The sequence below is a fragment of the Chrysemys picta genome, chromosome 1 (genome assembly GCF_011386835.1).
Source record: "Chrysemys picta bellii isolate R12L10 chromosome 1, ASM1138683v2, whole genome shotgun sequence".
NCBI classification, from domain to species: domain Eukaryota; kingdom Metazoa; phylum Chordata; order Testudines; family Emydidae; genus Chrysemys; species Chrysemys picta.
Window position 1 is genome coordinate 311,686,044 of NC_088791.1, and position 13,183 is coordinate 311,699,226.

A 13,183-nucleotide genomic window follows, 5' to 3' on the forward strand; every position below is an offset into this window, starting at 1 on the left:
TGGGCCGTGGGCTCTGACAGGGATACAGAAAACCTCGGAAGGAAAAAAAAAGTTAATTCAATACTCGAGACTTCTACATAACAGGATAATATACTTACTGTTGTTTGAGGATTTGCTGCTATACTTCAGATAGACTTGGATGCTACATGTTTTCTACTTTTAGCAAATTATACCTCTTGCTTTCAAAATGGTTCTTAAATGCACCGATCAACACCAGTGGAAAATAATCCCTAATACGTAGCAGAACAGAACGTGACTCTTTATTTGAAAAACTTTAACATTACAGATGATAATTGAATTTACTTATGTTCCTAGCCTTGTGTATTTATTGTACATTGTGTTGAATGGGATTACCTAGTTAATCTTCCTGGCAAATCAGATTTGTTTGCTATTGCTTGCTTCCTAGTATTTGTCCGGTGTAGTTTTAAATGTGCAATGTATTTGAGCTTCCACCACTTTCAAGATTACACCACAGGCTGATAGATCTCACTGTCAGGGAAGGTTTTCCCTGCAATGTTCAGTCATTTTTTACTTCCTGTAAAATGTGGTTTTTTTTCCCCCCTTCCTGCAGGTAGAGCAGGTGAAATTAATAGACCGTTTCAGCACCAGCAACAAATCGTTAATGGGAACTCTGTACCTTACAGCAACGCATCTGTTATTTATAGACTCTAGCCAGAAGGAGACTTGGGTAAGGATATCAGATGCATTATCTTGTAGCCTGAAAATGCATAGCTTCTCCAAATGTGTTTTCTTTTCCTTTTTTTTCTTCTTGTGCATGTCTAATTAAAGATAAATAATTAACTGGATATAGTTTCTCAAATATTTCCCCCTACTTCATGATGCACACAAACAATAAGCAATAGATTCACAATCTATACTCTTATAGTGCCAGTGACCAGGCTTAAGTGCTGCATCTTGTCATTATAGCTAATATTTTAAAACTTGGGAGTCTAAAGTAAATCCATATTATTTAAGCACTTAAAAAGCTGCCTGATTTTCAAAGGTGGGAGCTGTGGGTGCTTGGTATCTCTGAAAATCAAGTCACTATGCAGCTAATTTCCATTTCTTGTCTATTAAAAGATGGTCATGCCAATTAGTTCTTCATTTGTGTATGGTGACTTTGTGTAGATCTCTACCACTTTGACTTTCTGTGCTATCAGATGGGAAGAGATTGTTTAGTGTTCTAAGCATCAGGTTTAACATATCTAGATTACCTTGAACTTGAGGTTCAAATCCTTGTAGCCTTAAATGAGACCGCAAAACCCAAGGGTGTCAGTTCTGCATGAACACTGAAGATCTTGTAGGTTTTTAAAAAAGGTATGAGCATCTCAGCTATGACCTTAGTCCTGTATCCTGATTACCTGCTTGGCTAGCTGCTGCCCGTTGTCTCAGTGGAATCTGTACTTCATTGTTTCTGTGGATACAGTACATAGTTTTGAAGAAGCTTTGGAATTCTTCAGAATGAAAGGTGCTGTACATGTTAACAAAAAAAAGTTCAAAAGCACTGATTGTTCCCATTGTGCTTTACTTCATTTTAATATCCTTGAAGTCAGTCCAGTTGTATCCACAGTACAACTTGTACTGAAGTAAATTTATAGACAGAGTATATATAAGAGCATCTTTAATCGTTGTTAGTATAGTAGACCCCCATTTATCTGGCTCTCCGTATCACACCTCTCCGGGTGGCGGGGCTCAGCTCCTGCTCTCAGCCCTGGGCCTTGCTGCCAGGGGTTGAACCTCTTTGCCCATTCTCCATATTACCTGGATTTTTGATTATCTGATTTGGCCCCAGTCCCAATTAGATTGGATAAACTGGGTTCCACTGTATAAAATTCTGTTGTTGAAATCTAGTCTCTTCCTCTCAAATACATGTCTTGCAAAATGCTTTCTTAAACTCCTGTCTAATTTTATTTGAGTCTTAAGAGGAGAAAACAACTGTGGTAGTAAGAGGGCTGAACAATATGTTCCTTTCAATGTCTCAGATGAAGCAGACTGTATCTGTGGCTTTCCTGCATAGGAAAACAACTGTTAAATCACACATACATTTTTTCATATTTGGTCTGTTGTGTTTACATGTTTGTGTTAAAAAATTAGTAAAATTCCTATGTTAATTCTTTCTTCCCTCAAAGGACATGTATTGTGGTTGAGGTGGTGGTTTGGTGGGAGAGAAGTTGTATGGAACTGACTTTGGAGTCTGGGTATAACATCTAGATCATCCAGATGAGTAGCTGTAGAATAATTCATAGTAGATCTTTCTCATCTCTCTTTTCATCCTGTTCCCATGAACAGATTATGCTGCCTCTTAGCTCACACTGTGGGTAAAGAGAGGCTGATTCTAGGAATTGATGTCAAAAGTAAAGAGCACTAACATAAACTACAGTTATAGGCATAAATGTAAGGTAACCTTCACATTCTTCATTAGAAAGTCCATCTTCTGCATGTCAAGTACTGGTCCAACTGCTTAAAACTAAAGTTTGAGGATAGTAAAACTGAGTTGTGTTAAGATTAAAGATGGCTGATAATGGAAATCCCTTCCTGCAAAAGATTCCATGTTTTCCTCCTGACCTGAGGTGAAATGCTGTTTTTTTTTTTTTTTTTTCTTTCACAAAAAGGGGTTTCAAGAAAAATTGTTTCTGGAGAACCAAAACTTTTTAGCCTTCTCAGCTGCTGGCATGGAAGGATCTGGCAGAAAATGAAATTGACAATAGCCTCTCAGGCCTGCTGTCAAAGAGCAGGGTGCTCAGCCTTCCTGTCTCTCCCTCACTACCATCAGCTCTGGTGATGGAGAGGCCGAAAGCTAAGGTGTTCAACCTAAGCAGCCCTCCTGGAAAATTTTGTGTCAATTTCACAGCCTACAGAAGGAAAGCAAAATTGACAAAAGCCTTCTGGACAAGGAGCTGAGAAACCCTCCTTTTGATTTTCAGGACAGAAAATTGAATTATTATTATTATTATTTTTTTTTTTTTGCAAAATTTAATTTCACTTTTGCAAAAAAGACTTTTTTTTCCCTTCCAGAAAATCATTTTGATGAAAAATGTTCAACTAAATCTAGTTAAGAGGTTAACTAAAATAACTTTTTCTGTACTTTTAGCTGTTTTGTTTGGTTGCTATTTTTGATGCTTTGAACTTAAGAGCTCTCCCAGACATGGAAAGCAACCAACCACATATCTTCCCAACACCTAAATGGATACAGCTTTTCAGGCAACGGAGCTTTATAGAAAGTGATTGACCTGCCTTTTTGAAGATTTACCTTTGCATTATGTGTGAAGAAAGATATTCGCTTGAAGTTTGTGACATACTGGTAATCCTTTGAAGTTTAGCGGAAGAGAAGGAGCATAATTCCAAATTAATGGTTAGGATAGGTCAGGGGTCGGCAACCTTTCAGAAGTGGTGTGCCGAGTCTTCATTTATTCACTCTGATTTAAGGTTTCGAGTGCCAGTAATACATTTTAACATTTTTAGAAGGTCTCTTTCTACAAGTCTATAATATATAACTAAACTATTGTTGCATGTAAAGTAAATAAGGGTTTTAAAATGTTTAAGAAGCTTCATTTAAAATTAAATTAAAATGCAGAGCCCCCCGGATCGGTGGCCAGGACCCAGGGAGTGTGAGTGCCACTGAAAATCAGCTCGCGTGCCGCCTTCGGCACACGTGCCATAGGTTGCCTACTCCTGGGATAGGTTGACCAAAATGCCAGTGTCGGAAATTTCTTTAACAAATTAAACCTATTGTATAAGGATTTTTGACTAGCTTGTTCAGTTATGTTTAACAATATACTTTGTGTCTCTTTTCAAAAGTATATTTTAAAGTGCTATTAACTAACATCTTACAGTAAGACTTGAATTATGAATTCTTGTGTGCCATAGATACTGCATCATCATATCGCTACAGTGGAGAAACTTGCCTTGACTACTTCAGGCTGCCCTCTTGTGATCCAGTGCAAGAACTTCAGGGTAGTTCACTTTATTGTTCCCAGAGAAAGGGATTGTCATGACATTTACAACTCTTTGCTGCAACTGTCAAAACCAGGTATGACTTTCAAGTGCACAAGACCTTGCAGTGTATGTTTATGCCACCATTCTGCAAAACAACTCTGGACTTTGTGCTATTTCTGTTGTTAAATGTGAGGCTTCTGTAAAGTCTCTGAAATTGAGCGGCATAAACACAGAAAGCCATTGATCTACTGTGCGTAGTTTTGGTAGCTGTTACTCTGTGTGTAGTTTTGAGTGTGCTGATGTACGGGTATGGGAGAGGGTGAGATCTTAAGTGATTGTGAAACCGCATTTATAAAAGTCACTGCTGGTTGTCACATCCCTTCGGGTACAACCTAGACTCTGGGACCACTGAGTCCCCTTAAACTTTTCAGCCTGGGCTGTCTCTCACAATGTTATGCCAGTGACAAGCAGCAAACCCTTCCAAGTGCTGTGATCACTCAGCTATCAATTTGTGGAGAGACATGCCCAGCTGAGTTGCATGAATGCTCTCTAAGCCATTCATGGATTATACAGAGGGAGACTCCAACCAATTCCTCCACCCCCCAAGCCTTGTACCCTAGAAATGTACTGTCTTACACTGCTGAAGATCTTCTCTTGAACAGTGCAATCTCATTGATTAGTTTGTCAAAGGACAGACGATTTGCACCAGCCTTTGTAATCAGAACAGATTACCCAAGCACTTTAGATAAACCCACTGGTAAGGATAAAACATTAAAATAAGTTTATTAACTAAAGCAAGATAGGTTTTAAATTATAAGTGCTAGCCATAGAGGTCAAAGTAGGTTACATAAGGCAATAAAAATAAAATTGCAGTCTAAAGTCTAAACTTTAACAAACTAAGCAAGATTTGAATCCAGCAACTTTTTCTCACCCCACTGGATGTCCCAGGCAGTTTACAGTTCTTAATACACAGGCTGAATTCCCTTCTCAGCCTGGGACCAATCTCCCCAGCTCAGAGTCTTTTGTCTTCCAAACAGTCTTGTAGGTGTTAAGATAGGGCAGGAGAGAGGCCAAGTGGTGATGTCACTGTCCCTCTTTTATACATTTTTCCAGCTTCTAGAACAGGGGTGGGAAAACTTTTTAGCCCAGGGGCTACATGTGGGTATGGAAATTTATATGGCAGGCAATGAATGCTCATGAAATTCAGGTTGGGGTGCAGGAGGGGGTGAGAGCTCTGGCTGGGGGTGCGGGCTCTAGGGTGGGGCCAGAAATGAGGAATTCAGCGTGCGGGAGGGGGCTCCGGGCTGGGGCAGGGGGTTGGGTGGGGGGTTGAGGTTCAGGCTCTGGGGTGGGGCTGGGGATGAGGGATTGGGGTGCAGGAGGGGGCTCTGGGTTGGGATCGAGGGGTTTGGAGAGCAGGAAGGTGGATCAGGGCAGAGGGTTGGGGGGCGGAAGGGGCTCAGGGGTGCAGACTCTGTGCAGTGTTTACCTCAAGTAGCTCCCGGAAGCAGTGGCATGTCTCCCCTCTGGCTTCTGCATGACCAAACTGCTCTGCGCACTGCCCTGTCCGCAGGCACCGCCCCTGCAGCTCCCAGTGGCCACAGTTCCCACCAATGGGAGCTGCGGGGGCGGTGCGTGGGGCGATTTACATGGCCCGGGTCCCCGGCAGCACAGGAGAGCTGAGCGGCATCTGCCTGCTTGCTCCACATGTCTGCCTGCCCCTCCCTGCGGCCCTGGGGCGGGGCTGTGCCTCCGTGTGCTGCCCCCACCCGAGCACCCCTGTGGCCAATGGGAAGCTGCGGGGCGGTGCCTGGGGGCAGCTGCGCGCGGAGGCCCCCCCAGCCCGCCCCGCCTTGGAGCCCCAGGTAAGTGCCGCAGCCCCCAACCTCCTCCCAGAGCCTGTACCCCACCTCCTCCCCACATACTTCCTCCTGCCCCCAAACTCCCTTCCAGGGCCTGCACCCAGCACCCAAACTCGAGCCCAGAGCCTGCAACCCAATCCCCTACCCCAGACCTCCTCCCCCACCCAAACTCCCTCCCAGAGCCTTAGGCGGGGGGGCAGCGCAGAGTTTTGGGGGGTGGGTTCTGGGTGGCATGAGTGACATTACTGGCCTGCTGGGAGGATTTGAGGATTGGCACTGGCCCTAAGGTAAATTGAGTTTGAGACCCCTGCTTTATCTCTAATCCACTCCTAACTTTGTGCTACTCTTAATGTTGCCCCTTAAACCTTGAAAATGTTACAGTTGATGTATGGCTAGGAACCACCCTATTTTTCAGAAAATACTGAAACCTACATTCCACCAAACTTACCTGTGCTGATGTCCATTCATCTTTTTTTGTCAGTTAACTGTATGGTACCTGTGTGACTTCAGATTGTAAACTCTTTGGGGCAGAAGTTACATATTGAGTAAAATATTTCAAAAGCACCAAAGTCGCTTAGTCTAAGTGACGTAGGCATTTTCGAAAAGTTTACCCACCATGAATACTTATAAAATATCTTGCCCAGTTACAGAACTACAAAGATAATCAGATGATGAATTCAACTATTCCTGCCCTTTTTCTGACAAAAAAGACTCTGGGATCTGACTCCATGCATAATATCTTATTTTCTTGTTTCCTTTAGCAAGCTACAATGAACTGTATGCCTTCTCTTACAATCCAAAACAAAATGAGTCGAAGCGGCTGCAAGGCTGGCAGCTCATTGACCTAGCAGAAGAATATAAGCGGATGGGAGTGCCAAACTCTAACTGGCAGTTGTCCGATGCTAATCGTGATTATGAGGTAAAGGATAATAGAGAATCTGTTGCAGTGGAGGAAACATGTTTATTTTTATGCCTGTTTGATTTTATAACCTCTGATTCCAGTCCAACACAATATCTGCAATGTCTTGCAAACCACATACCCTTTGAGTCATGAGTTTGCTGCCTAAAGTGAAAGGATGCAGAAGATGGGAGAGCCTACTTGTGACTCTCTCCCTCCCCGTTCGGTTTTTTGGTGTTGGGATAGTCTTTGATAGCATGGTTTCTTTCTCATTTTCCCTCAATGACAGTCCTATTTTGAGGGTAAGCCATGGAAATCCTGTTGTAAAGGAGCAGCAGAACAACTCTTTCAGTGAGGGAGAAGCCTACCCTGGCATTAGTGACGTTGGGGATAGGTGCAAGGGGTGTGATCTTTCTATACTACTACTGTGGAATTATTCTCTGTGATCTCATTTTGATAGACTGTACACTGGTGTCTCAGTCCCCTTCCACAGCGTATGATTTTCATTTAATCATTCTTTCATACCCTTTAATCCATGTATCACTTCTGGTGTGTGTACATTAGGAAGGATTATGGGCATATATCTGTATGTCAGGTGCAAGTGTTTTTACCTGTGTCATCTAGCCCTGCTATAACCACCTTCTTATCCACAAAGCTGTCATGATTCATGCAAGGACAGCAGTCCACTGTTAGAAATCTTGCACCAGATTTGATATAGTCTGTAAATGAAACACTTACATTGTACATTTATTTTGTCCTGCAGATTTGTGACTCCTATCCCAGAGAACTTTATGTTCCCAGAACTGCAAGCAAGCCCGTAATCGTTGGTAGCTCCAAATTTAGAAGCAAAGGAAGATTCCCAGTGTTATCATATTATCACAGAGATAAAGAGGTACAGTCTGATTTCTTTTCAGCACAAGTGGGCTAAAACTATTTCTCAACAGATGCCACTGGTCCAGGAAAGATAGGGAGGTAAGTATAATAACCCAGGTTCATAGAACAATGCTAGTTCCTTAATCTCGGACACTGCTGATGGCTAATGAGATGCTTAGGTCCTGCTTAGCCAACTGTAAAATTCTTCACTAGTCAATTGAATCTCTTAAAACTTCCAAAAATAGGGCCTTTAAGGTCAGCTGATGATCAAATCCTCTGTGTTTTTGTACTTGTTGGAATATCAAGAATAAAATCCTTTTGTTCCAAAATGCTATGAACCATGGAAATAATTTGTTAAAGAGGGAAGGAGGGCAGGAAGAGAGAAAATCAAGCCCTGTGGGACTCCATAGAGGAGGGTTGTTTGTATGGAGCAGCAGCAGTCCATTTCAATCCTGATATATATCTGAGGGAATAGCAGTTATATCAACTGCTCCTGTGAGTTCAGCAGTTTCTGAAGGGCCAGTATTGTAAAGCTACACATAGGCAACTGCCAGTTGTATCCACAGAGTGGATGTATTTGTGAGTGTTACCTGTCAGGGAATGTGCGTTACACCCCTCAAAGAATACTGCTGTCAAGGAGAGAATTACAGTTTTTATATTGGCCAGGCTGGAGTTTAAGGCCTGGTCTATACTATGGGGTTAGGTCAAATTTAGCTGTCAAATATAGGTCGATTTAAAAATGAATGCGTCCATACAACCAACCCCGTTCTGTCAACCTAAAGGACTCTTAAAATCGACTTCTGTACTCCTCCCCAGCGAGGGAAGTAGTGCTAAAATTGACTTTGCTGGGTCGAATTTGGGGTAGTGTGGATGCAAATCGATGGTATTGGCCTCCATGAGCTATCCCAGAGTGCTCCATTGTGACCGCTCTGGACCTCACTTTGAACTCCGATGCACTAGCCAGATACACAGGAAAAGCCCCGAGAACTTTTGAATTTCATTTCCTGTTTGGTCAGCGTGGCGAACTCAGCAGCACAGGTGACCATGCAGCCCCCCCAGAATCATCCCTCCCCTATCATCTCCGTCCCTGAGGTTATCTCAGATTAGAAGGCGAAAAAAACGCACTCGCGATGACATGTTTTCCAAGCTCATGCAGTCCTCATGCACTGATAGGGCACAGCTTACTGCATGGAGGCATTCAGTGGCAGAGGCCAGAAAAGAATTAAGTGCATGTGAAGAACTGAGGCAGGACGTGATGCTAGGCTAATGGGGAGCAAACGGACATGATGAAGCATCTGTTGGGGGAGCAAACGGACATGATGAAGCGTCTGTTAGAGCTGCAGGAAAGCCAACGAGCACAGACCCCCGCTGCATCCACTGTATAACCGCCTCCCCTCCTCCCCATGTTCCATACCCTCCTCACCCAGACACCCAAGAACGCAGGGGGGGAGGCTCCCGGCACCCAGCCACTCCACTCCAGAGGATGACCCAAGCAACAGAAGGCTGTCATTCAAACAGTTTGATTTTTAGTGTGGCTCCAATAAGCAATGTGGCCTTGTCCTTCCCTCCTCCCCCACCCCATCCGGGTTACCTTGTCTGTTCTCTCTCTCTTTTTTTTTTTTTAATTAATAAAGAAAGAATGCGTGGTTTCAAAACAATAGTTACCTTATTTCGAAGGGGGAGGATGGTTGGCTTACAGGGAATTAAAATTAAAAAAGGGGGTGGGTTTGCATCAAGGAGAAACACACACAACTGTCACACCGAAGCCTGGCCAGTCATGAAACTGGTTTTCAAAGCCTCTCTGATGTGCAGCGCGCCTTGCTGTGCTCTTCTAATCGCCCTGTCTAGTGCAAAACAATTGTCTGCTGTTGCTTTCACGGAGGGAGGGGCGACTGATGACATGTACCCAAAACCACCCGCGACAATGTTTTTGCCTCATCAGGCATTGGGAGATCAACCCAGTATTCCAGTGGGCGGCGGAGACTGCGGGAACTATGGGATAGCTACCCACAGTGCACCACTCTGTAAGTCGGTGCTAGCCATGGTAGTAAGGACGCACTCCGCCGACTTAATGCGCTTAGTGTGGACATACGCAATCGACTGTATAAAATCAATTTCTAAAAATCGACTTCTATAAAATCAACCTAGACATACCCTAAGTGATGTGTAGAAGAGCACAAAATGACTGTCTTCATTATAAATGTAGATTCGTCTTGTATTTAGGGAGATAATAATTCAATAGAAAACATCCTGAGAGTGTAGAGACACGACAGGCATTTATTGTAAGAAAAATGGCTGTGTATTATAAACTTAATTTTTTTAGGAAGTAAACTGAGATGTCTAAGATCTTCGGACATATTTCCAAAATTTGGTAAACCTTTACACTATCAAAGTGCCACGTGATCTTTTAAGTCCATGAACAGCAGTCAGGGACTTAAATTTAAGGTCTACTATAAAAGTGTACTTTGATTTAAAAAGTTAGAGCATCTTTGCTTTAGTTCTTCAGCTTATCTTTCACTTCATAGTCTGCAGAATAAAAGAATTAACTGTGTTTCAGCTCTATAGAATACATATGTCTGAAGCATTCTTTTAGAGGTGTTACTTAATATATTGTTGCTACCTGATTCTTTGTTTTCTGTACTAGGCTGCCATTTGCAGATGCAGTCAACCTCTCTCAGGTTTCAGTGCCAGGTGTCTGGAGGATGAAAATATGCTGCATGCGATCAGTATAGCCAACCCTGCTCATCACTATATGTATGTCATGGACACTCGACCTAAGGTATGTACCTTTATCAGAGCTGCAGCTTAGGGTTCAGCTTAAATTCCTTTACTTGATCACTTTATACATATGGAAGTGCTACTGGGGGCACTATGTGGCTCAGGTGCTGGGAGTGTACTGTATCATGCTGTTTAATCTCTACAGCATCGGTTCTCAACCAGGGGTCCGAGGTCCCTAGAGGATCTGCGAGCAGGTTTCAGGGGGTCTGCCAAAATAAACCAGAAAGTAGGGCTGGCATTAGAGTTGCTGGGGCCCAGGACAGAAAGCCCAAGCCCTGCCATGCGGGGCTGAAGCCAAAGCCTGAGCATCTTAGCTTCGCGGGGCCCCCTGTGGCATTTTACCCAGGCAATTGCCCTGCTTGCTACCCCCTAATGCCGACACTGGCTTTTAATCAGCTGGATATGCAGAAAAACAGTTGTGGCACAGGTGGGCCATGCAGTTTTTATTGGGTGGGCCTCATAAAGAGAGAGGTTGAGAACCACTGCTCTAGATTCAGAATTGGATTCAGAATTGTCCCAGGGGAATGACCAAAAGTATTACTGTTTCCTATGATGATCATGGTCTATGTGAGATGAGTTTAGCTAACTCATTTTGGTTAGCTACCTGAATAAGAAGAAACACACATTTCACCTATGAACTTGAGTGAAGATTTTTAAAATTGGGTGCCTACGGTGCAAGACTCCATATTCAAGCAATAAATGTTATTTTAAAAGGTGCTGAGCACCCAGTAGCTCCCATTGAAGTTAATGAGAGCTGTTGGGTGTTCAACGCTTGTGAAAATTAGGCCACTTATTTAGGTGCATAGACAGATTTAGGAGTCAAATTTGGGCACCCATTTCTTTAGACTCTTGAGTTTTAAAACTTCTTTTAGCTATCTAACTGGGATGAAATGTGTAACATTGATCTGGACTTTATTATAGCATTGGATGCAGAGCTGGAGGGCTGTAGAATTATAGTGAGCATGCCTTAATGGAGCATGGAGAAATTAGGAGACAGAAATTGTAAAACCTAGAGAGAGCATCTGCAGGACAGTGTTCAAGCCCTAGAGTTTGTTTAGATACCACATTTTAATAAGCAATTTCACATTACTACACCTTTACTTCTTTGGTCACTGATCAGATTGTGGGGTGGGCATATCAAGTGATGATTATTTCCTAAACTCTGCTTATAACCAAGTTCCATCCATATGTGATATCAAAATGAGATGTCACTTAAAGTAGACTGTAGATCTCTTTTTTTACATGTTTTGGTCAGCAATAAAATAGTTAATTGTTCATATCTGATCAGCTATTAAAGTTCAGCATTAGCACTGCACTGCAAAGAGTGCAAACTTATTGGACCATAGTTGCAGACTTTGGCAGATATATTTGTTGGTTCCACTCAAAAGTTCTTATTTTAAAATTTATTTGATCATAAGGACTAGAAGATTAAATTTTAATTGTAAAACATTAGATTCTGGAGCACAAGAGGAAGCCTCCAGAAAAAAGTGCTGGCTTGTTGAGTGAAATGGAACCAGCCCAGCTGGATCTCATAATTTTGTAGATATCATATTACTTAGGATACACTGATCTTTTTTTCCCTTCAAATTACACACTTCAGGTATCTTAACACTTCATAGTACTAACTTTTTCTTTTAGGCTAATTACTGTGTGGCATCTTTCAAATAAGCAATTATGATTTGGGAAAAGGAGAATTAGGATATAGTATTCAGATTTGTCAGCTTTCAACATGTTTGTCAGCTCTCAACATCTGATTGTTTTTACTTTTCATAGTCTTCTACATATCACATGCCCCCACATGTTGTGTCATTCTCATGTCAGAATAATCCTTTCAGATTAGTCTGCCACAAATCTGATATACATACCATAAACATCTTTATGGATGTGTTAGTTTTGTTTAACTGAGTGTCCTGCTGAAGATGTTTGGTTACTTAATCTATATTTTGATTTTACAATTTACTTTTTAACTCTTGATTTTAAATATTTGCATTTTCCTTCACTAAGCTTAATGCAATGGCAAACAGAGCAGCAGGTAAAGGCTATGAAAATGAAGACAACTATGCTAACATTAGATTCCAGTTTGTTGGAATTGAAAACATTCACGTAATGAGATCCAGCCTGCAGAAACTTTTAGAAGGTATGTTTTATTGTTCTAACAGAATATGATTAAAAATAGGATAAGTGACCTTATCATGTCATTGGTCTTTTATTGTTAGTCTATGCAAAACACCAAGGAACTTCCAAACTTTGTTACCGACAGCAGTGAATTTAGTGTCTGTTATTGAGTTCTGAGGGGCAGGTGCTAGTGTTAATCACAATTCTGGGGCAATGAGCTCTCATGAATTGTCAGTCATTTGTCTTAAGGAAAATAGTTTAACATGTAATGTGTCTTGGGTGGAAGTAGGCAAATTCTGTTAGCATGTCAGATGGCTTACAGGAAAAAACCATTGGGGTTTATAACATGCATGTATTACCCCTGATTTTTCAATAGGACTTAAATGTTGAAATGCTTGATTGCACTCACAGATAAAATACTCTGACATCTGAGTGCTATAAAATGTACCTGCACTTACTTTCACTCTCAGAAATCAGAGACCAGTTCTAAAAGGATTGATTTTGCACTAACTGCTACATCTTCACTCACTCTCTACTAAAAATTCTCTTAACTCACATGGTCATGTGATCTTGTAGCAGCCAAGTGGGTAGCTGTTTCATTTTGATGCCCAGACCTCTCAATCAGCCAGGATCAATAGTGCAAAACTATTTTGATTTACTTGACCTGGTTCAAGCCAGACTGGTTGCTTGGCAGTCAGAGTAATGTGTGTGATTCAAAGTG

General features: G+C 42.0%; 1 protein-coding gene across 2 annotated transcripts in view; it reads left to right on the plus strand.

The window, feature by feature from the left end:
* The window catches only part of MTMR6 (myotubularin related protein 6), a 33,432-nt gene that overhangs the window by 5,506 nt on the left and 14,743 nt on the right, over positions 1 to 13,183 (plus strand). For both annotated transcript variants that reach the window (XM_065581439.1, XM_005286697.4), the window contains exons 2-7: positions 572 to 688; positions 3,868 to 4,030; positions 6,560 to 6,717; positions 7,460 to 7,588; positions 10,214 to 10,348; positions 12,352 to 12,484. In XM_065581439.1, coding sequence (XP_065437511.1) covers positions 572 to 688; positions 3,868 to 4,030; positions 6,560 to 6,717; positions 7,460 to 7,588; positions 10,214 to 10,348; positions 12,352 to 12,484 — 835 coding nt within the window. The remainder of the gene's footprint in view (positions 1 to 571; positions 689 to 3,867; positions 4,031 to 6,559; positions 6,718 to 7,459; positions 7,589 to 10,213; positions 10,349 to 12,351; positions 12,485 to 13,183) is intronic.